Source organism: Sinocyclocheilus rhinocerous, unplaced genomic scaffold (genome assembly GCF_001515625.1).
Source record: "Sinocyclocheilus rhinocerous isolate Xijiao unplaced genomic scaffold, SAMN03320098_v1.1 scaffold1710, whole genome shotgun sequence".
NCBI classification, from domain to species: domain Eukaryota; kingdom Metazoa; phylum Chordata; class Actinopteri; order Cypriniformes; family Cyprinidae; genus Sinocyclocheilus; species Sinocyclocheilus rhinocerous.
The window spans coordinates 36,734-59,965 of NW_015650690.1; the positions used below are offsets into that span (position 1 = coordinate 36,734).

The following is a 23,232-nucleotide window of genomic DNA, read 5'->3' on the forward strand; positions in this document are numbered from 1 at the left end:
TTTTGAGCGCTGCACGACAGAATAGATCATGACGTCATCGAGGGTCTTGATCTTATTACCATCTAAAATACTATTTTTTTAAAAACATTTCTATCAGTCAATGATAATTATAAAAGAAAACGTCACGAGCATAGATCAGTGGCCGAGAGCGCATCTGATAGATATATACCACGAGCTCTATCAGTAATTGTTAATGTTCTGGTTATTTTGTTTCAGTGTACAGCTTGTTAATTTTGTGCAAAGTATAGGCCTACAGTCAAAGTAAACTTCATCATTCAGCTGAACTGTGCACATTTATTAGACGCTTCATGTCTTGTTCAAAATTCATGCGATAAACGCATGTCCCTGTTGAGCTGTGGGCTATGACTAATTTCACGGGTAAAGCAGACAAAATTACAATTTATGTATAGTCATTTTTTTTCACAAATAAAGCTTCATATTATGAGAAGGATACTTTCTACGACCTTTATCCTGCAGTCATGGTAAGATTATAGGTTCCTTCAATCTAAAAAAAAAAACAAGAATCGAAAACAACAGTGAGGAGTCGATCCTTGGAATCGATTCCAGAACCAGGAATCGGAATTGGACTCGATTCCAAAAATTTCGGAATCGAACAGCCCTAGTTTACAGAAGAATCTCACCAAAACGGTCGACCAGATTCTGTATTTCACGGGTCACATTTTATCCATAGAAAGACAGAAAAAATGATAACTTGCTTAACCTTAAGGCCACTGTGTAATATTTGATACGCAAATTTTAAATTAGACTTTTAAATTATCATGATTGAAACTTTGCTAAAAAACTGATGAACACAGTTCACTACATGCCTTGTGTTGTCTGATTGATAGTTTATGCTTTTTTTTTTTTTTTTTTAACAAATAAAATGCCTTTTTCAGGTTTTGATACACTTTTTTTTTTTTTTTTTTCTTTGCCGTGTAATCTACAAATTTTTTTATAAAGAACATGAGAGTAACTTTTATGTTGTTAGTAATATTTCGAGATGAAGACTTACTGGACTGAAGCAACTTAGGTATACTTGATTATCCATAATACGTTTTTATAGAAAAATCATGTTAAAATTCATCTCTAAATCATCGTGTTCGATTATGTTTTGCCCCCCACAATTAAAACTACAGTGCTTTGATCATAAAAGCATTAAAATATCATCTTACTAAGACATGATTAGTAGATAAATGAAAGCAGTCTGCTATACTGTTATAAAGATTTCATTGATTTGCATTACTATCAAAATTTCATCTGCCATTAGCCAAAAAAGCCTGATGTATCTCATATGATGCTCAACAAAAAGCACATGCATATTTTGCTTATATATTTCCTATTTCTTTTATCTGCTCAAATTTTGTTTTCCTAGCGGTCCCTTTGTATCAGGAGTATTGGATGAACTCTCTGAAGAAGGATTTACACAGAGCACAGCACAACGGACTTTCAGAATTGGTGACATCTATGCGTCTTCCTGGTCTGAAAACTCCCCCTGCTTTAAGCCCGACCGCTGTGTTGAGCCCACCAGGACTACAGACTAAGGCATACGCTCTGTGGCAGGAGCTACCGCAAGTAAAGAGTCTGCTGAACTCCCTCAGTGCACATGAGATCCAGCTTCAGGAGGTGTGTCTTGCAGGAGACTAACAAGTCTGCTGTGCATGCTTGCAAAACATGACCTTGGTCTGATGTCTACTGTTATTCCACAATACTTATCCCTCTGTTTTTGTGCTCTCGGTCTAGGCCATGTTTGAGCTGATTGTGTCAGAGGCCTCGTATCAGAAGAGTCTGATAGTAGCACTGAATGTGTTTCAGTGCTCAGCAGAACTCAAACAGATCCTGTCCCGTGTGCAGCATCATGTTCTGTTCTCCAACCTAAAGGATGTCTGCAGAATCAGTGAACAGTATGGATAAAATACTTGAATATACAATACAATGCTATACAATACTATACAATAGAATTTTGACTGTGAAAGATGTATTGGGCTGCCTTCACTTAATATAAGTTTAGGAATTATTGTTAAAAATAATTTATATGAACAGTATTTATTTCAAATATATGAATTTCTATAATTATATAAATGCATTACCATTCAAAGATTTGGAGTCAGTAGTTAATTTATTTAAAATGAGTACTTTTATTCAGCAAGAATGTATTAAATTGATGAAGTTACAGTAAAGACATTTATAATGTTACAAAAGATTTCGATTTCAAATAAATGCTACATTTGTAAACTCTTTATTCATCAAAAAAAAAAAAATATATATATATAAAATTGTATCATGGTTTTCACAAAACTATTAACATTGATGATAAATGTTTCTCGAGCACTAAATCAGCATATTAGAACTTGACACAGAAGACTGGAATAATGGCTGCTCAACATTTAGCTTTGCCATTACTAGAATAAATTACATTTAAAACGCATTAAAAACATTTAAGCAGGAATGTTATTTATAATTTTAATAATATTAAACAACATTACTGTTTTTAATAATGCAGTCTTCATGGCTATATATATAATAACTAATTACTTTATTTTGGTTTAGGTTTCTGCAGGACATGGAGTCCCATCTTGGGCAGCATGTGGTGATGTCACAGGTTGGTGATATTGTTTTGAATCACCAGCAAGGCTTCCAAAAAGTCTATGTGCCGTATATCACCAACATGATGTACCAGGAGGCTCTCATCACTCAGCTGCTGTTTGTCCTGCTTTCATGTATCTTCCATATTGAGCATATCAATTTAATTTTATGGCATGTTTGCGTTCTAATTACCATTTTACACCAGGCAGGGAAATAAGAAATTTGCACTGATCCTGAAGAAACTAGAGAAAGGTCCACAATGCCAGAGACAAACGCTCAAGTCTTTCCTGATTCTTCCCTTCCAGAGGATCACAAGAATGACACTCTTACTTGAGGTTGGCTTTCCTTTATACAGGCCAGAGAGATGTGCAGACTCTTCAGAGAACTTCCTGTTATCATTGTTTAGTGAACATGAACATTTTATGCTATTTGATTTAGAACATCCTCAAGCGATCTAAAGGTGTTTGTTCTAATGTCCGTAATCTGACGGAAGCCATTGAAGTTGTACGTAAGGTAGGCTTTATCATGCTTTTGCTTTCAAAATAGTAAATGCCCCCCATATAATAATTGAATAAAAAATGATCCGAATTGGATACTATTGCATGCTGATCAGTATTACATGTAAATCATGTTACCTTACAAATGAATGCATCTAAATGTATAGATCGTGGAAGAGTGTGACAGAAGTGTCCAACAAATGAAGAGGACAGAGCTGCTTGTTTGTTTGGACAAGTTAGTGGACTTTGGAAACGTTAAGGTATAAAATATCTTAATGTAATTCCTATTTTTTTGCCTTCATATTTTTAATCCACTTTTCTTTCTGTTCTCAATCAGTCCATTCCATTAATCACCAGAGGGCGACATTTGATTCAAGAAGGAACTTTGAAGCATCTAATTGTTGGTGGCAGTCACAAAGTCTCTATAGTCTCTCGCAAAGATGTGTACATACACCTTTTCAATGATCTTCTGCTCCTCTCTGTTAAAAGGTATGGTCTATTAGAAGATCTTATTTTACTGAGCATCTAGCTTTCAGAACTTACAATTACCTATTTTTGGTGTATTATATTGTTTTTCATACTCCACTCAGTGGACACAGGTTTGTTGTGCAGGACCATGCACTATTTCCTGATAATGTGCGTGTGGAGGAAATCAAAACAACGATTTTGGGATTAGCTCCTGAATCCTTCCTGCTCTGTCTGACTAAGAACCACAGTAGATCTTCCACTGCCCTGATACTGGCTGCACACACGAGGTGACTTGCTTGTCTTGGCAATACAATATATTGTGTAATGCAAGTATTCATCTTGAGTGAAGATTTTGTTTGCCAATTTTAAATTCCTATGAAAGCTAAACTCTAAAATGGTAATTGTGTGTTCTCAGATTAGAAAAAGAGACCTGGATGAAAGTTTTCTCTTCAAAATAGGGAACCACAAGTGTGGAAATGCAACAAAGGAGGATGCTCTTAAAGAAATGGGCACCATGAAGTGTTCGTAAATACTAACTGTAGTGGACGTTTTATTTTTTTTTATATAGTTTAAATATGTATATTCTTAAATAAAAGACTGTAAGCAACTGATTCAGCGTGAGATTTATTTCAACAAAACACAATGAATGTACAGAAGAAATTTACAGTTGTGATCATCCAATTGCTTAGACTTATTCCCTTCAGTGTTGAATGGGCTTGTTCAACAAGACCCTCGGTAGAAAATGTGTGTTCTTCTATTTCAGCACCACCTATCATGAAAGGACAAAATGAAGGAGTTAAGACTCCGATCTATTTTAGAGGTTTAGGGGTGAACAATGCTTTCAAGATTTGTTATTTCACCTGTTAAAGTAATTTTTTGCGGAGTGGGAACTACGTGACTGGCTGAGGAGACATCAAGTCAAAATCTGAAAGGTTTCTTGCGACCCAAACACCCGTTGCGAATAAACCCAGGTTTACAAGCAGATTCCTACAACAATAAAACAAAGGAGATGGTCACATGCTGGCAAATATTTAAAATTATACATTTGAATATGATTTCGAGTATACGAGTTGCACGCAACAGCAATGTTCGCGTCGTTTTTAAGCTTCGTACATTTAAAACAACAAACCTTCTGAAATCATTTCTGTCCGCCGCGAAACGGCAAGCTGAGCTTATCCATCCCATGACACCACCTGATCGCCCATCTGTTTTCTTTCCGCTCATTTTATTTGTGGATAAATCTGTATTAGCCAAGCAAGCCAGAGGCTCTTTGATATTACCTTGAAATTTCTACGGCAAACCACGAGGTTAACAGTGTCGCGCTACGGATCCTCAACTGGAACAAACCGTATTGACAGACAGGCGGTTTCCTGTGTTAAGTAATCAATTTTGAAACGCCGTAGCGTTTGACCCTCCACGGCTTACAGATTTTCAACACAGCGCAGTTGTGAAATACACCACCTACAATTCCTGCGCTTAAAACATGGCTGCCACCAGATACCGTCGATTTCTAAAGCTATGCGAGGAATGGCCAAAGGACGAGTCAAAGAAAGGGCGAGATTTAGGAACATTTTTACGCCAAAGAGTCGCTAGTGCTTTCCGAGAAGGCGAGAATACACAGGTATTGTTTTTACTTGAGTGAATTACTGCACGAGTTACCCGTGTTGCATTGCAAGTTGTTAGACAAGTCAAATGTCATCTTTCATATTGTGTATTAATGCTTTCAATAGATAGTCACAAACATGTTATTTATTTGGATATGTTAGTTTTTACAATAAAGTTTCCATTGAGTGTCTTGAATTTATATGTGTACATAGGGGTGTGCGATATATGTCGTCTGCGATAATATCGTAATTGTTGTTTTAACGATGTGCGATTTGACATTACCGAGTATTTTGCAAAAACCATTCAAAACATCCCTACAGAGCGCACGCATACATTTCGAGATATCATTTTTTGTCAATATCGCACATCCCTATGTGTACACTGGAAGCTTCATTACCACAATAATAATAATAATAAGAATATTATTAATATTAATAAATAAAATGTGTTATGTTTTCTTGTAAACGTCCTTTCTCAAAATAATTTATGCAACAATACAAATATCTAATGCACCATTGACTACGTTGTCTTATGTTTCAATTAAGATTTCAGATCCAGAGAAATGTGATCAGATGTATGAAAGTCTGGCGCGCATCAACAGTAATGTGTACAAAGAAAAGGTGAGCCACATTTTCTAAATGATTCTAGGTCTAAACATTTATGGATAACAGAGACATCCACATGACAGAGCATAATTAAATTATCATTAGATTTATTTGAACTGACCTGTATTTTTTGGAAATGTTGTGTTTTATTATTTTTATTGTCTTTGAAAGAGATGCATAGCTTGCATATTCTGTGGGGAATAAAATAGTATGAGCTCATTTGGATTTATTCTGTTTAAACGCCTATCCTCACATTTTTTATGTTTTTAATAAAATGCCTTTCGTTTCATTAATTCGATTGACCTAAGCCTCATAATGTGACAGCATCATAATGTTTTGGTTTGTTTGTGTTCAGTTTCCACGGGCAAAAGATACAAGTTTTACAGGTGTAACAGTAGAAGAGTGCCGAATGCTATTGGCAACAGGTGAGGATTTCTTGAGTTTAATTCGTATGTTCACCAATGCTGCATTTATTTGATGAAAAATATGTTAAAATAACTGTTTTCAAATGTATTCTTATGATGGCAAAGCTGAATTCTCAGCAGCCATTACTCATTACACATCACATAAAATTATTCCAATATGCTGATTTGGCATATTATATTTCTTCTTATCAAAACAGTTTGTGGAAACAGTGGTAAATTTTTTTTCAGGATCCTTTGATTAATAGAAAGGAAAAAGAAACCGCATTTTACTTTTTGTAATTTCTTTGTTTTGCAGGAAACATGCAGCACACAGATGAGGAGAAGAAAGGATTGTGGAAGACACTAATGGATCGCTTCTCCTCCAAACCTGAAGATGGAACCCCCGAAAAAGCTGAAAAATAATCATCATACTGCACAGATCTTATTTATTCCCCTTTGCACCTTTTCAAATAAAACAATTACGGTGTCTATCTAAATCTTGACTTCTAACAGCTGTAGCCCTCTTCATGTTGATAGATGAACAGACACTTCCAAGAAGTAAAACTAATGGTTTCTGGATAGCTGTGTTAAAGTTGGAGAAATGTGATAATTAAGTAAAAACAATATTCAGTTTTACAGAATATTACTTTTCAGTTTTATAGCATATTCTTTCTCTTGAATCCATAATGCAGATAAATACTTTTTGTATTTCCCGTATAACAGTACAGTATCTCTCTTGTTTTGATTTCACTGGATAAAAGCCATGCTGATTTATGTACGTTCTTTATGGTTTTTGCTCATATGTATACTGTTTTTACACCCTTCATTTTATTATCATTAAGACTATATATATTTTTCTAGATGGGTGTATTTTGAAGAGATGGTTATTTAAAAGTAAAAAAAAGAAGGGTTTCAGCTTCTTTGAGGGTTATACATGTATTTATTCCTAATATATTCTTGTGAACATTTTATTGGTTGATTGCGTGCACCATTTTAAAGTTAGTGTGGTGATTAAAGTATAAAATAAGATTTTTATCATTTATAATAATTATAATGTTTGTTATTTAAAAAAATAATTTAGGGTTATGATGGAATAACTGCTGAAGTGCAGTTGAGTAATATAAAGTTGCACAGAAAAGTCATATAACGTAAAGCTAATGCACACTGGGGAATTTCCTGGCAGATATTGATAATATGGTCTGTGCCATGACATACAATATGTTCACAAAAGATAGCTAGATGATAAAAACTTTGCCAAACCACCACCCTTGCAAAGCCACACAGGTTTAAGGCCAGAGCATGGTGTTTGAAAAACAATCCATGTACAATGTTTTAACTAATTTCCTTCCAAGAAACCAAGTCATGAAAACATTTTTATTAGTAAAAAATAGGCAAGGAAGCAAGCAAAAGAGCCTGTAAAGTGATCTGTGTAAAATGCTGAACTTAAGTGATCTGATGGACTGAGTTTATATAATGGAAGCATTAGAACATTCTCATTTTATTGCCTTTCCTTCTTTTATAATTAAGACACAATGTGAATTTTTCTGATATTACAAAATTTAAAGTGAAGATAAAAAATAAACTAAATTCTTCATTATTATACTTCAAAATGGCCAACAAGCAAAATAAAAAAAAACATGGTTGTATTTTTGTTCTAGTCAGTGTTAAATAGAATAGTGTTCGTTTTATTGGACTCTTAGTCATCTTTTTTGGGATCTGGATTGTCTCTCCAAATGCAGTAGTTGAGGCTGGTAGCTAGGCAGAGCCAGGCCAAGTATGGTACCATGAGAAGTGTTGCAGTGCGGCTAATGGGATACCAAGACACCATTGTGGCTGCCACTGTGCCAGTCAGCATCACTATCTCTATCATTGCCTGGATATGAAAGAAGAACAGAACACCACTATATTTAACCATATAAGATATTATATAAACGTTGACTTTCAATGTAGGTACAAAAAACAATACAGTGGAAGTCAATGGGAAACGAAATTCTTTGGTAACATTCTTCAAAATATCTTTGTGTGTTCATCAGAAGAAAGAAATGCATACAGGTTTGGAATAACATTAGGGTGAGTAAATGAGTTTTCACAAAAATCTCTGATACTATCTCACGACCATATGCAGAGAAACTGGTTCCTGGTTTACCTCTTAAAGGGGTGGTTCATTGCGATTTCACTTTTTTAACGTTAGTGTCTATACCCCATAAACACAGTCAAGTCTAGAAAAAACCCAGTGAACCACCCCTTTAACTGAAATAACAGTAGGATTTTTGAAACTCATTATAACATCCCACCAGTTTAATGTTGTGAGTGCCAAAGAAGATGGGGGTCCAGGCCCAATTAAGCGCCAACTGCATCCCATAGAGCCCCAGTGGTACCAGTGAATTCTGTGTGAAGCCTCCAAGCTCTTTCCACACAAGGTATGAACCGTAGCTTTAAAAAAAGAGAAAATCATTTACACTGTCTGGAGGTACCTTTAGTTACTCATTAACTTTTAAACCTAACTACAACTTCCTTCAAAGTTACTAAATGCATAAGTGCCAGATATATACTTTAGTAAGTGGGAAGTGTTTAAACAAACCCCATGCCAGTGTAGAGTGGTCCACACTATTGGGAAGGCAGCGTTAGGTGGCCTCCATGAGGGCTTGTTGAGCGTGGTGTACCAGGTCTTCACCTCCTAGGAATCCACATCCTTTCAATGCAAAATGACAAATTAAGGTTTGCCTGTGTACAATATGCAACACATTTGTTTTAGAGTAATTGCTCTGCACCCTTCTTGTCTGTATAACTTTCAAGTTTGACAACTTATCTCCACAGAATGTGAGACAAGGAGGCCAACAGTAGCTCAGGGCTCATTTGCAGTAATTAAAATTAGGACAACAGCCTTCTCTGCAATAAATGCAATCGTACAACATTAGCTTGATGCAAGTACTCTCACATATAAATACAAAATATCAGTAAAATATGATAATAGTATGCTATAGCTGTTAGGTAAACTAGTACAACAAACTAATATGATAAAAAATAGTAAACGTAGATTTTATCAGTAAAGTTGAACTGCTGTCCAAATACATATTTTGTCATTTTTTATTATTAAACATGCTATCGTACACGATCGAAAAGTTGTCCGTTTTAAATTAAATAGTTTGAACTTCCAATAATTTATTAAGAATGAATGATTTAAAACAAGAACGTTTTGGTTCATTGCCAGTTCAGTTGGTCCTACTGTGGGAACGACTTCACGCACGTACAGTACGACTCACAAAACTGTGTTTGTTTTATACAAGATAGTGATGAGAAAGTCGCAAAGACCCACATAGATTTTTTTTTCGTGCAAATAATGTTAAACAGCAAGACGGGTTTGCATAATGTTAGTCACGCGCTCAGCAGAACATTATTTAACACGCGCTATGAAAAGGGTGGAGTTTTGTTCACAAATTCAAACGACGGACTAATAAGAGAAATTAGTGATGTACTAAATAACAACGCTGTTGTCTTTACCTGAATTGACAGGTTGAAGCGCTGTTCGATGTTATGTAAAGAGAGACGTCTCGATGGCCTTCAAGACCGGAGTGATCTTGAAATCATGATATAAGTTTGTGTAACAGGCAGTGGGCGTGCAAGAAGGATAGGCTGCTCTCGTGTAGAAGCAATACAACTGAAACGCTGGCCACTAGAGAGAGGCATGTAAACATCTGCCGCTTCTTCCTAGTGTTGTGAAACGATCACTCAGCATAGTAATGCTTGAATCTGCTGTGTTCAAGAAGATCATCGCGGCGCTGCGCTGGAACAGAAACACATGTCAGTTTTGAAAATTAGCTTTGACGATATTATGTGTCAAATATCAATTGACTAAGAGAGCTGCCAAAATCTATGACGAACCATTTACTGCCTCAGAGACGACAACAAAACCCTGTCACTCACAATAAATATATAAATACATGTTGTGTAATGTGTGTATGTATAGATTTACTGAATAATGTCCAGGTGTGAATATTATATGCAAATGAAGACGAAGATCTCATGGAAAATTTATATTTCCTGGTTTTGTCTGGTAAGAGCACCAAGGAAACGTGTAAACATGCAGAATGTAGACTACAGACCATAAACATGACTCCCTCTGTAGGATACTTACATGTGTTTAATAGACTGTTTCTATGAGAGATACAGTAGGCTATTTGTTTTTAAAACCTTCCCCAAACCATTTTTTTACCTGTAGACATGTAACATATAATGTACACACTAGCTATTAGAAATTTGCAGTGCCTTATTATTATAGTGATTCATTCAAAACACTATTTTATGAAAATATGCACAATAGGGCTACTGTGTATCACAATTGACATTTCCTCAGTTATTGTTTTAGCATGGTTATGCAAACTCCTCTGTATCTGAAACTGGTTTATTAATGTAATTTTTACCCTTAAAATGCAATTGCAATACAGTGTTATATAAAAGTAAGAAATTAATTGAATTAAATGTACATTTTTTGTTTTTGACTGCATTTTTTATTGTAAATTAATTAATTATGAATTTGGATGTGGTCAAATATGTAAAAAAATTAATTAATAAATAATAATAATGAAAAGCTTAATAAATAAAAACCAAATGGCTTTATAATTTATGCTATGTGATTATGTGATTGTGAAAGCAATTTCAGTTAATTAAATTTAAATTAGATGGATGTTTGCAGTCAACCAATCTCAGAAAACACACTTATTCCTTGGTTTACCCTCATGATTGAGTATGGAATTTTATATTTAATTTTTTTTTTATGAAATGAAACTGTGTATGCATTTAGCTACAGCTGACATAAAGATATTTTTAGCATAATTATTATTATTATTATAACTCCTTAAAATGGTTTATGCAAAACATTAAAAAAAAATATTTAAGATAACATTTTAAAAATGTTGAACATGCAATAATTAAAAAACTTTTGGCAATTGTACTCTGTATATTGTCTCTATACTGTATATCTGCATTGTATTTTTCTAAATTTTTGTTTGTTTTTGAACTTTTCTAAGAGAGTGTATGCAACCATTTAACTAGCAACTATGATATCATAAAAGGAACGTTTCAACATACTAATAGCCGATGAGAATATTGAGGGCTAACTGGGCTGCTAACAATTTCAAATGAGCACATGTGTTTTTCTGATATGAGAGAGCAAATTTTTTCACAAATATATACTTTTCAATGAATTCCTACGACTGCTCCCAGCCCAAGCCAGGGAACGAGCAGCCTTCTTGCTCTCCACCACCTCAAATATGCCAGAATAATGGTAAGAGGACATGATTTCCTGCTTGAACTGGCTGATTTAAATCAAATGAATTATCAGCAAGTGGCCCCTTAGTTCAAAACAACTATCTGTATTAATTAATTATGAAATAAATAATAAGTTATTTAGTAGGCTAATTATCACTTCTTTTTCAATCATTCATCCAAAGTGGATCTTATATGAATTATGATTATTAATAACTTTAATTTTTTTGAATAACATGTTTCTTCAATGTATCTACATTGATAATTTAAATCTCACTCAATGATTTTTGCATGTTTAAATTAAATGGCATTGTGTCATTTTTAAGGACTCGCCATGAAAGAAAATGACTTCATGGCACCTCCATGCCCACTATCTCCACCTCCTCCCTCACAGGAGTACAGAGCAGAGGTGCCATCTAACAGCCACAATTTGACCCTTCCAAGATCTGACGCAATTGAGACCCCATCTGGTGTCATCACACCTGAAAGTAACTTCTCAACAAAAATATCACACCGATGTAGTTTATCAGCACAAAGGTTAAAAAGATACTGGGTTGCTTATTATGTTTTTTATTTTTAGATTTGATCTGGGATCCCCCAAATCTACAGGAGCTTGGTCCACTGAAATTATTAGGTGTTTACAACCTTCCACAGCCCTTCTGGCCTGCCAGCTTAAAGGATAATGTGAAGAATCTTGGCATTAATGTGGATGAGACAAACAGAGCTGATGACAGCAGCAACATGAAGAATCCATCCTCCTCTGCGCCTCACAATACGTTTGAGGAGCTTCTTGAGAATTTGGATTTCTCAACACCTTCTCCTCATGCAAATGAGGATATCTTTGAAATACTAGGCCTCTCTGTTGATGCATACAATGAACAGACTGAGATTGATGCCATCATAGAGCAAGAAGAGGACAAGGACAAGCTCCCGCTCAGTTCTGATGTCATCACTAGCCACAACATGGAAGCTGCAGCCTTTGATTCTGAGGAACTTCTGTCTTATGTTACAGGCTCAAGAAAGAGAAAGAGGGCTATTTTCTTTGACAATGACTCCTCTTCTGCTGCCGACGAAAGTTCTGCCATGCTTGATAATTTGGAGCTCTTTGAGCCTCCACATGCTAAGCCTCAACTGGACTCTAATGAATATGTTGAAGACTTTTTCACTACTTTTTATAGTGTTATCTTCTCAGACGAAAGCACTGTTTCTTATGATTAAAGCAATGCTATTTGCAAATTAAAAGTCTGGAACGTTTCCCTATATTGTCTGTGGTCATCTGGGGATTTTCAGTCAAAAATGTCATATATGCTTTGAGCTAGTTGAATTCAAAATGCTGGATATCACACTTTCTGGGAAGAAAAAGCATTGTTACGTAGAGGTTGCAGGTTAAATCCCTGAAACGGGCGATCCATAAATTTTCATTATCGTGCACTTGAACAAGAAAGTCAATGTGAATTGCCATTCACAACACATTTTACTTCCATAATGTGAGACTGATTTAGTATATCGGAAATGGATTGGATTGTGAAATCATGTGATCCTAACATGGTTGCCACAATGAGGGATCGCGTTCCATGTAAAACAAACTTATTCTATCCCACTGATATGCCTCTAACTACTTCAATTTGATCAAACTTGCAGTTGTTGTTGCCCTTTACAGGCTGACAGACATGTAATTGATACATGAAGCTGATGTATCCATTTACTGTAGTTGTATGCTGTGTCTGAGAAAGATTTACAGTCAGGATTCATTTCATAATTGTATATTATCAGCCTCAGTAAACAATGATCTGAGGTTGAAAAAGATATGCCATAACACTGACGTACAACCTCAGGTTACTTTACCATAAATAAGAAAACATTTAAGCGGTCACTCAGAAAATATTTTTAAATATCAGATATATGTGACCCTGGACCACAAAACCAGTCATAAGTAGCACGGGTAGCAATAGCCAACAATACATTGTATGGGTCAAAATTATCAATTTTTCTTTTATGCCCAAAATCATTAGGAAATTAAGTAAAGATCATGTTCCATGAAGATATTTAGTAAATTTCCTACCGTAAATATACCAAAACTTAATTTTTGATTTGGTAATATGCATTTCTAAGAACTTCATTTGGACAACTTTAAAGATGATTTTCTCAATATTTAGATTTTTTTTTTCTAAGAACTTCATTTGGACAACTTTAAAGGCGATTTTTTTTTTTGCACCCTCAGATTCCAGATTTTCAAATAGTTGTATCTCAGCCAAATATTGTCCCATCCTAAAAAATCAATGGAAAGCTTATTTATTCAGCTTTCAGATGACGTATAAATATCAATTTCAAAAGATTTACCCTTATGACTAGTTTTGTGGTCCAGGGTCACATATGACCTTTTTGTGAAAAAGAATCAAAGATGATTCATAGTGCAATAGCCTATTTTAGCACAAAATATTTTTGGTATTTTTTTTTTAATGTATGAAACAGATGAATATAAAAATGCAGTTTCTAAAAGCTAAGTGTTAAAAAGATTTCTCTTTTTATACCACCTAGTGCATGCTTATTTTTTACATTGGCTCACATACTGTACAAATGGCTTTTGAGTTAAACGTTTTCCACATTCATGCAGCTGAATTTCTATTCTTTTTCAATAAACTCTTTAACAGTTGCTCATAACCTAAGAAATGAACATAGCACAGTTACAGACGATTTAGAAATAAAGTTTTAGCCATTTCCCTAATCGTAAAACACCTGTTCGCGAGAATGCCGTACGCATTAAACCAATGGGAATTGGATTTGTCTGTCTTAAATTACAGTAAGGTGGATTTAAATAGAGCTGCTGCCAACACGTCATCGTGTGATGCTCAAACACATTCACACCTCATCTTCTGGTCCTCCAGCATATTCTACCTTCTTGTCGCTCCAGCAGCCCTCGTTGTCTGCCTGAACTCTCACCCTGGTGGTCGGGAAATGTCAACGAGAGGCCCGTGCCGCAGCAAGGGGGCGTTACGGGGAAAAAACAATTGGCTTTATTGTTATATTTTCACGCAATTCGCCTTTTCTTAGTCTTACCACTAGAGTAAGCATCAAAAACGACCAGCACGCCGACCGCCAAGTCCGATCCGCCGTGGACTGCTGTTCGCATCCTTCATCTGTCTCGTCTCGTATTGCAATCATTGCCAAACATGTGAGTAGCAACCGCAGCTGAATTGTTCTGCAGTAGCCTAAACGTGTTTTGATGCTGCTGGTACAGCGCGAGCTCGATCGCATCCTGCTCTCATTCATTTCATTAGTTTGCGTGAATGTGCTGTGTTTGATACACAATAGTTACTAGCATCCAGCTGCAAACGATTAGTGGTAGTGTAACACTAACGTTGATACAAAGGCTGGAACATAGCGAGCCATCTCCTTGAACGCCGCAAGTGTTGCTTTTACTGGTTCGACTTCTACTTTGCTTTTCTGTCTTGGCATTAGAAAAGCTAGTCCTGCAGATTTGTGCTGCATTTATCCGGTTTTTCGATTGATTCTTGGCGGTGATGCGCTACAAGACGTTCAAGTTGCATCTGTTGGTCACTCGGTGTCTATTCGGGAGACCTGCTGCACGAGATTTGGATGTAAGATTCTGGGTTATTGCATAAACTGCAGACAAAAACACAATTTTCCAGGTGCCAAACGCGTCTGGTCCTGCATGACAGACTTCTGAGAATCAAATGTGGATTTTAGGTTCGACTGTGCGAACTGCTGTGTGAGGCACGAGACGTTGTGTGGCCTGATGTTATGAACTGACATGCTCATATTGATATTGACATATCAGTATCCAAAAGAGATACAAATATTGAATGTTTTATCAATCTATTATTTCCATTTTCTGTGTACATGGCACAGATATACTGTTTGTTAATTTGGGTGTATGTGGAAAACAACTTTATGACTGGGCCTTCCAGTGCATGACATACTTTATGAATGAATTGCACATGAATGGTACTGAAGGGTCTGGCACACTTTTAAAAATGCTGACATCTTTCCACCATTAACCTTATTGCATTTAATCAGGCATGCTTCATTTTCTTGAGTTATGCTGCTGTTTTGAAATGCTCATGATGCCATATTGATCAGCGTGGGCACTGGATTATTAATTTTGAGTCAGGTTAATGTTGATGTTAATATTAGACATAAAAAAAGTCAACCGGTAGACTATAATTATACAATTTATTTTATATTATCATTATATTGTGTATATAGTAATTAATACTTGAGAAATTTCCTTTAATATAACTTTGGCATTCATAAACTTGTGAATGTAGTAGTATGGAATTTGATTTGAGTTGACATTTCTATGGAAGTCATTATGAAACTACTGCTATTTAAAAATGACATGAAACACACTTGTCATTAAAGTTTTTCTTTCAGTTTTCATTTTAGCAGAAGTAGACTGCTTTTCCTTTTTATGACAAATAAACCTGTTTTTAAAACAAGTGTGCAGAAAATCAGAGCATTGCGAGAATTTTGATGTGGTCCAGCGTGTTCTCGAATGGAGGATCCACAAACATTTGAACAGATTTTCTGATTAACTGCTGTGTTGATCAGTGCTTTTGAACTTGCACTGCTTATAGTTGCAGAAATTGTTCTTTGTTTTTTAATTGTTAGACACAAACATTTACAGTTTTATAGTGTTTTACTTTAAGCGATGATGAACACAACACAGAGTCAAAAATCCATGTTTTAAACATTATGCAAGAATAACATGCACTTGTTTAATGTAAGAAGACCATACATTCATTTTTGACAGGACCTGGTAGAAATAAAATAATGATTCAATTCATGAAAGGGTCTAAGATCATGTTTATAGGAACAGAGATTCTATTAGATGGGAGTTAGCGGTCTTTCCACACTTCGAGAAAGTAGAGACACCTGTTGGAATTTTGTCTGTGGGTTTTAATATAATAATGCATCCTTACTGTACCTTAACTGATTTAATACATAAATACAGTAATACAGCAATGCATAAATATGGTCTGTATAGAGGTATTTGTGTAGTTTTTGTTTAGATAGATTCTTAGTATTTCATATTAACACAAAATCTCAATGTATACATAAATAATACAGATACAAAAAAATCTAACTTTTTGTAGTGGGATCATGCACTTAAAAGTTTAATTTTTCTGCATTTTCTGTGTTTCTATGTGCCTGCATCATTTTTGACGTTAAAGGCATAGTTCACCCAAAAAATGAAAATTCTGTCACGATTTATTCACCCTCATGTTGTTGCAAATCTGTATGAATTTCTTTTTTCTATTGAACATAAAAGAAGATATTTTGAAGAATGTTAAGTAACCAAACAGCTGATAGCCATTGACTTCCATGGTATTTTTTCACATACTGTGGAAGTCAATGGCTACAAGCAACTGTTTGGTTACAATCTTCCAAATATCTTAAGGGAGAGTAAATGATTTGATTAAATGAAATAAAATTGGGGTGAACCAACCCGTTTAAATTGGAATAGCACAGAACTGATAGCTTTTTTTCCTTTCCTGAAGCCACCTGAAATATAAGTTAGTTGTGGTTATTTAGACAGTATCTATGCACATCAAATAGGCTGAAGGTGAAACCATGAGTTGTAAGCTGATTCCACTTGAGAATAAGGTTCCCAGTAAAAAGTAATTACGTTTTATTTATCCAGTGGGAGTCAGGAGAAAGAGCAACTTCATTCCCTGTGTCTTAATCACAGCTCGGGCATTTTTGAAAAAGAGGACAGTATACTCAAAGGATTGTACATCAAGTTCTTTCATTTTCTCTGCTTCATAGGAGAAATGAAACATTTGTGCACTGGGACTGGATGCTCTTACCAGCACACCCCACTTCCGCCATGACACCCAGCAGAGGATTCTGGGATTGACGCAAGCATCACTCCCACTGATGGCCTGGACCAGGTGAGCATATAAGTGTACCTTTTTTGTCTCTTCATGCATTACCTATTTATTTTACATAAATAAAACAATTCTAAATGTTTTGCTTATTAATTTTTAGCTGTCTCCATGTAGTCCTTGCAATATCTGACCCGTTTGTCCCTGTTTAAGGTTTCAGCTGGCCTGCTGAAGCTATGGGGAGCTGCTGGAGCTGTCTATACAGAGACACTATCCGAGACAACCATCTCAACAAATTTAAGGTGCATTTCACAAGACACTTTATGATAAAAACAAACCGTAAAAAGCACTGTGTCGGTAAATATTAATTTTAAGTGCAGCATTTGAGAATAGTTACATGGTTAACCTAGTAGAGCTCTGTTCAGATAACCTGTTATGTCTGACAGGTGACTAATGTGGACGATGAGGGAAATGAGTTGGGCTCAGGAACCATGGAGCTCACACAGACAGAGCTCATTCTGCACACACGCAAACGTGATGCCATCCGGTGGCCATACCTTTGTCTGCGTCGATACGGTTACGATTCCAACCTCTTCTCTTTCGAGAGTGGCCGTCGTTGTCAGACAGGACAAGGTAAGATGATTCTGACTTCTACTTTATGCAGATGCAAGACTAAATTGCGTGTAAAGCAAATATCGCAACCTTCTGTGAACCCTTACATTTGCTCATTAGTAGGTATATTGGTTGGTGGTTGATTTGGCTCCTTAAAGGGATAGTTCACCCAAAAATAAAAATTCTGTCATAATTTACTCACCCTCATGTCATTCCAAACCCATAAGAGCCATAAGGTTAATCTTTGAAACACAAATTAGGATATTTTTTAATAAAACCTGAGAGGTTTCTGTCTCTCTGAAACCTGAAAGTATAGATAACCAAAGCTTTAAAGATTGAAAAAAGGCATAAAGTAAATTATGTAAAGCAAATCCATATGAATCAAATGAAGTTTGTGAAGAGATACAATTGCTTTATGTGATTTAATTTAGGCTTTTATTTACATCTAAACAATGATTGCACACAAACATACACATAGCAAATACGGAAGCTTGTGCCATTGAGGTTTGTTCTGTGAATAAAAAAAGGGGAATAAAAGGCTAAATTCTGTTCATCATATGTGACCCTGGACCACAAAACCAGTCATAAGGGTCCATTTTTTTTTTAATTGAGAAAGCTGAATAAATAAGCTTTCCATTGATGTATGGTTTGTTAGGATAGGACAATATTTGGCAAAGATACAACTATTAAAAAAACTGGAATCTGAGGGTGCAAACTGAGAAAATCGCCTTTAAAGTTGTCCAAATGAAGTTAAAAATTAAGTTTTAATATATTTACAGTAGGAAATTTACAAAATATCTTCATGGAACATGATCTTTACTTAACATCCTAACAATTTTTGGCATAAAAGAAAAATCAATAATTTTGACCCATACAGTATATTTTTGGCTATTGCTACAAATATACCCCCGCGACTTAAGACTGGTTTTGTGGTCCAGGGTCACATATTAAGTGATCATATCTCATCACAAGATTTGAATTAAATCACTCAATTCATATGGTTTAACCTTTTCAGATCTTTTAAGATTTGGTTTCCTGGACATTCAATGCAGGGACAAACCGCTCAGGTTTCATTACAAATATATTAATTTTCTAATAGAATGACATGAGGATCAGTAAATTCTGACAGAATTTTCATTTTTGGGTGAACTACCCCTTTAATTTAATGTGTATTCTAGTAATGTTATAGATATTTTTTAATTAAGTTCAGTTAAATGCTGTCATCCTAATTTAGATTTTGTGTGCCTATATATTTTTATGCCTTCCCCATGCATGAAAGTAATACTCCACCTAGCACATTTTTATTTGTTTTCCTGTTTTCTATTTCTATTTTCTTGCATGTTTTGACAGGGATCTTTGCATTCAAGTGCTCTCGTGCAGAAGAGATCTTCAACCTGCTGCAGGAGTTGATGCAGTGTAACAGCATCAATGTAGTGGAGGAGCCTATGATCATGACCCGGCCCGGGCATGTGCCAGAGATGGACATGCCTCGAACTCCACAGACACCCAATAGTGAGCTGGAATATCTACTCACTTGAACACACAGGGTTTCATATCTACATATACAGGTGCATATCAATAAATTAGAATGTCATGGAAAAGTTCATTTATTTCAGTAATTCAACTCAAATTGTGAAACTCGTGTATTAAATAAATTCAATGCACACAGACTGAAGTAGTTTAAGTCTTTGGTTCTTTTAATTGTGATGATTTTGGCTCACATTTAACAAAAACCCACCAATTCACTATCTCAATTACATTGTAACAAAGTGTCATTTCTTCAGTGTTGTCACATGAAAAGATATAATAAAATATTTACAAAAATGTGAGGGGTGTACTCACTTCTGTGAGATACTGTATGTGTAAAACAAAACTGACCCGTTCACTAATCACTTGATCAGTCTTTACTGTTTTAATAGGGTACAAATATTTGAACAGTCATGTTCGATATCAGTTATGAAATGGGGATAAACAAGTTAATTATAATGTCACGTCAATGGTATTGCTTTTTTTTTTGCAGTAGAAAACGTGCATGCACATGCACATTTAAACACCTAGCCAGGTATTTACAAATTTTCACACTCCATTCATTAAATGTCTCTTACAACTTTTATTTTTATTTTCAAGGGTGCTGGGAAGCATTGACATTTCTGTAAATGCACAGTAGTCAAATAACATTGACATTAAAATGTTTATAACGTTTATGTAACTAGTCACCATTTTAACTTTTTGCAATTCAAGTTTATTTGTATAGCGCTGTCACAATATGTGTTGTTTCAAAGCAGCATTACAGAGCATGCTTGTTTCAATGTTACTTAAAAAGCCTTGAGATGTAAGAAATGAGGTATTCAGTGTAGGTATGCATAATTGTTATAAAGACCCCATAGAAACAAGTATTTTAGTCATCATTTGGCTTTTGTTAGACATTGACCATTGAGGTCACAGGCAAAATAGACCAAAAAATATGATGACTCATTTCACACGTTATTATTCACATATATCTTGCCCACATATCAACAGAACTTAACTTACAGGAGGACGACCTAAATGTCACCTGCTTATGTGTACTGTGCTTTGGTCTGTTTGTGTAGCCCCTGGATTCCCGATGCAGGGTTTTCCTAATGGATACCCAGGATACCCAATCAGTGCAGACTCATCGCAGCCCTCTCTCACCAACGACCACAGACACAGCCTCATGGGACTGGATGACCAAGTGAGAACAAACACCTGCCTGTGCACACATTCAGTAGCCACAAAAAGTATCTGGACACTCAAGCAGCATTGTATTTGACAAATTAACAGAAACAAATAATGCTAGACCTTTTCTCAAAACATAACTTATTTTATTCATTTTTGCAACTATGTTTAAAGGGATAGTTCATCCAAAAATGGAAATTGTCATAATTATTCCATTATGTTCCCAACCTGTAAGCAAGTATTTTTTTTTTAGATATTTTAAAGGATGTTATCCAAAAAAAGAAAGCCATTGGGGTGGGTCTAAAACAACATTGGACCAACATGAAAGTAAATGATGGCAGATTTGTAATTTTTAAGTCAACTAACCCTGATTTTAGTGGATGCTTGAGGTCAGTTCTCCTCAAGTTCAAGCAGGAGTTCTAGCAGAATAACCACAGGTTTAGGTTCATCGCATTCAAATTCATAAGATTAACTGTAACGTTCCAATAACATTTAAAACTTCACAGCTTCTAACAAAATATTTTTTTAAATGACACTTGATGTGATGTTGTGTTATCTAATGCAATGACATTAAAGGGGTCATATGATGCTGCTAAAAAGAACATTATTAAGTGTGTCTTAAAGGGATAGTTCACCCAAAAATGAAAATTACCCCAAAATTACATCATCCGCTGGAACGCCACTCTCGAATGTGCGTATGACAGCTAGAGATTACAGTTGATAAAATTGTAAATATAGATATTTTTCTTACACAAACACTTCACTTTGCTCCAGAAGGCGTTTATTAACCCCCTGGAGCCATGTGGAACACTTTTTATGATGGATGCACACACTTTATTTTGCTTCAAAATCTGGACCATTACCCACCTTCATTATAAATCTTGGAAGAGCCAGGACAGTTTTTAAAATAACTCCGAATGTATTTGTCTAAAAGAAAAATATCATATACACCTAGGATGGTTTGAGGGTGAATAAATCATGGGGTAATTTCCATTTTTGGGTGAAATGTCCCTTTAAATTAAAAGAAAAATACTTTTGAGGGCTTTGTACATTTGAATAATAATATTACTTAACTTGAAATTAATTAGAAGAAGTGGACCTTTTTCACATTTCTGGGGTTCTGATAGGTTCATGATAGCATTTCCATGACTTTGAAAAAGAGGAAATAAAAATATTGACAGATCGATTATGTTGGTTAGAAGAGAGAAAGACGCCAAATTTGCTGTAACTTCCTTAGCCAATGTATTAGAAACACTCACACAGCAGCATTAACCAATTTTTATTCATTTAATGCCAAGGTAATAAAACACAAAGTATAGTGTTATAAATCTATGTAATATTTTTTTTTTAATAAAAACTGAGAATTTTTTTTTAGATGTACGATATTATTATTTGTGGAAACACATCATCAGAGTGTATAATAAGAGTCCATTTACAATTGGACAGTTCAGATCCTGTGCTTCACACACATGCAGTATAAAGTGGAACTATGTAGCAACTTTTTCAAGGTGTTAAAATGTTCATAATGCAAAATCTAGGTAAATAGTGTGCTATCAGTCACTTAAACATCAGTTTAACTAACTTTTCTCATTTGTTTCCAGACCCATACGTATGTGAATACAGTGGGCATGGAAACTGACCTCTCAAGCCGCCACTGTGTCCACTCCCTGCCCGAAGTGCGGCCCACCACCTACCCAGAAACCTCAACTACCACCACCATATGTGGGGGCCCAGTCCCAGGCCAGCCCAGCATGCACTGCTGCCCTCTGGATGACCCTCACAAAGACCCTCAGGTCTTCCTCCAGCCTGGAGCCCAGGAGGTGAAGTTCATGTTGGGTCCGACCCCAGCACAGCGCCACCTGATGGAAAGAGACAGAGACCGCCACGTCACTCACCCGCTTCGATCGGCAGACTGCAGCTCCGAAACAGAAGGAGAGGAGACTCCGTCTGTACACATGTGCAACACACACTCTTACCACCATTGCCATCATCTAATGCACCGACACTCTAGCATGGAGCCTTGCCCAGAAAGCCAGCTGACGTACGAGAATATCAACGGACTCCGAGGGGCACGTAGGCAAAGACTGAGTCCGAGCACTGTGTCTCAATCTCAGTCTTTGGGCTCCAGTAGCAGTAGCAGCACCACCGGTGATTCCCGCACACATACACATCCGCACTCCCTCCCGCTCACACACATGCACGCTTCCTCGCTGCCTCCGCAGGGATACGGCTGTGACCGGGGAATGGGGGTCAGTGGTCATCGGCGCACCGCGTTGCTCAACTATGAGAACCTTCCGTCGCTTCCCCCGGTTTGGGAATACCGTGCGCTTCAGCGTGAGGAAGAGGAGGATCAGGATGAAGACGAGGATGAGGACGAGTATGAGGAGGAAGAGGAAGAAGAATATGAGTATGAGTATTCTGAAGGGCCCGCAACCCCAAACGGATACCATCAGGAGAGTGCCGGCAGCAGTGGGATTCATCGCGATGCCCTGCAGAACTACGTCAACACTGAACAGGTGTGTCAACAAAAGCACGAGTAAATACATGTGGAGAATATGCCAAATCAAATTCCAGGGTATAATCAGGGAATTGTAAAATAGTGATTTCCAGGCCTGGAAAGTCATGTGAATAAGTTAAATTTCATATA

The 23,232-nt window shown here is 36.1% G+C and overlaps 5 protein-coding genes across 5 annotated transcripts in view; 3 read left to right on the plus strand and 2 right to left on the minus strand.

Annotated features, from left to right (window-relative positions):
• The window catches only part of LOC107712080 (rho guanine nucleotide exchange factor 5), an 8,112-nt gene extending 3,952 nt beyond the window's left edge, over window positions 1–4,160 (plus strand). The window contains exons 4-12 of the mRNA XM_016517204.1: window positions 1,373–1,623; window positions 1,741–1,901; window positions 2,548–2,700; window positions 2,789–2,918; window positions 3,022–3,096; window positions 3,248–3,340; window positions 3,418–3,569; window positions 3,671–3,835; window positions 3,964–4,160. Of these exons, the coding sequence (XP_016372690.1) occupies window positions 1,373–1,623; window positions 1,741–1,901; window positions 2,548–2,700; window positions 2,789–2,918; window positions 3,022–3,096; window positions 3,248–3,340; window positions 3,418–3,569; window positions 3,671–3,835; window positions 3,964–4,006 (1,223 nt within the window). The 3' untranslated portion in view covers window positions 4,007–4,160. The remainder of the gene's footprint in view (window positions 1–1,372; window positions 1,624–1,740; window positions 1,902–2,547; window positions 2,701–2,788; window positions 2,919–3,021; window positions 3,097–3,247; window positions 3,341–3,417; window positions 3,570–3,670; window positions 3,836–3,963) is intronic.
• Window position 4,161: 1 nt separating this feature from the next.
• Window positions 4,162–4,867, minus strand: tomm6 (translocase of outer mitochondrial membrane 6 homolog (yeast)). The gene is made up of 3 exons (XM_016517206.1): window positions 4,678–4,867; window positions 4,409–4,535; window positions 4,162–4,317 (listed from the first exon to the last, which is right to left on the minus strand). Exons 1-2 carry the CDS (start codon window positions 4,770–4,772, stop codon window positions 4,439–4,441), a joined length of 192 nt encoding a protein of 63 aa, XP_016372692.1. The 5' UTR covers window positions 4,773–4,867; the 3' UTR covers window positions 4,162–4,317; window positions 4,409–4,438.
• A 94-nt stretch (window positions 4,868–4,961) lies between these two features.
• On the plus strand, window positions 4,962–6,772 carry uqcc2 (ubiquinol-cytochrome c reductase complex assembly factor 2). Its single transcript, XM_016517205.1, has 4 exons — window positions 4,962–5,169; window positions 5,699–5,773; window positions 6,114–6,183; window positions 6,479–6,772. Exons 1-4 carry the CDS (start codon window positions 5,032–5,034, stop codon window positions 6,583–6,585), a joined length of 390 nt encoding a protein of 129 aa, XP_016372691.1. The 5' UTR covers window positions 4,962–5,031; the 3' UTR covers window positions 6,586–6,772.
• A 750-nt stretch (window positions 6,773–7,522) lies between these two features.
• On the minus strand, window positions 7,523–10,900 carry tspo (translocator protein). Its single transcript, XM_016517182.1, is given in 5 exon segments — window positions 7,523–8,035; window positions 8,457–8,595; window positions 8,744–8,761; window positions 8,763–8,839; window positions 10,895–10,900. Coding segments are annotated over 5 exon segments (417 nt in total). The 3' UTR covers window positions 7,523–7,858.
• A 3,418-nt stretch (window positions 10,901–14,318) lies between these two features.
• The window catches only part of frs3 (fibroblast growth factor receptor substrate 3), an 11,195-nt gene continuing 2,281 nt past the window's right edge, over window positions 14,319–23,232 (plus strand). Inside the window, exons 1-7 of the mRNA XM_016517193.1 lie at window positions 14,319–14,599; window positions 17,218–17,342; window positions 17,490–17,578; window positions 17,723–17,909; window positions 19,239–19,400; window positions 20,480–20,601; window positions 22,187–23,101. Coding sequence (XP_016372679.1) covers window positions 17,513–17,578; window positions 17,723–17,909; window positions 19,239–19,400; window positions 20,480–20,601; window positions 22,187–23,101 — 1,452 coding nt within the window. The 5' untranslated portion in view covers window positions 14,319–14,599; window positions 17,218–17,342; window positions 17,490–17,512. The remainder of the gene's footprint in view (window positions 14,600–17,217; window positions 17,343–17,489; window positions 17,579–17,722; window positions 17,910–19,238; window positions 19,401–20,479; window positions 20,602–22,186; window positions 23,102–23,232) is intronic.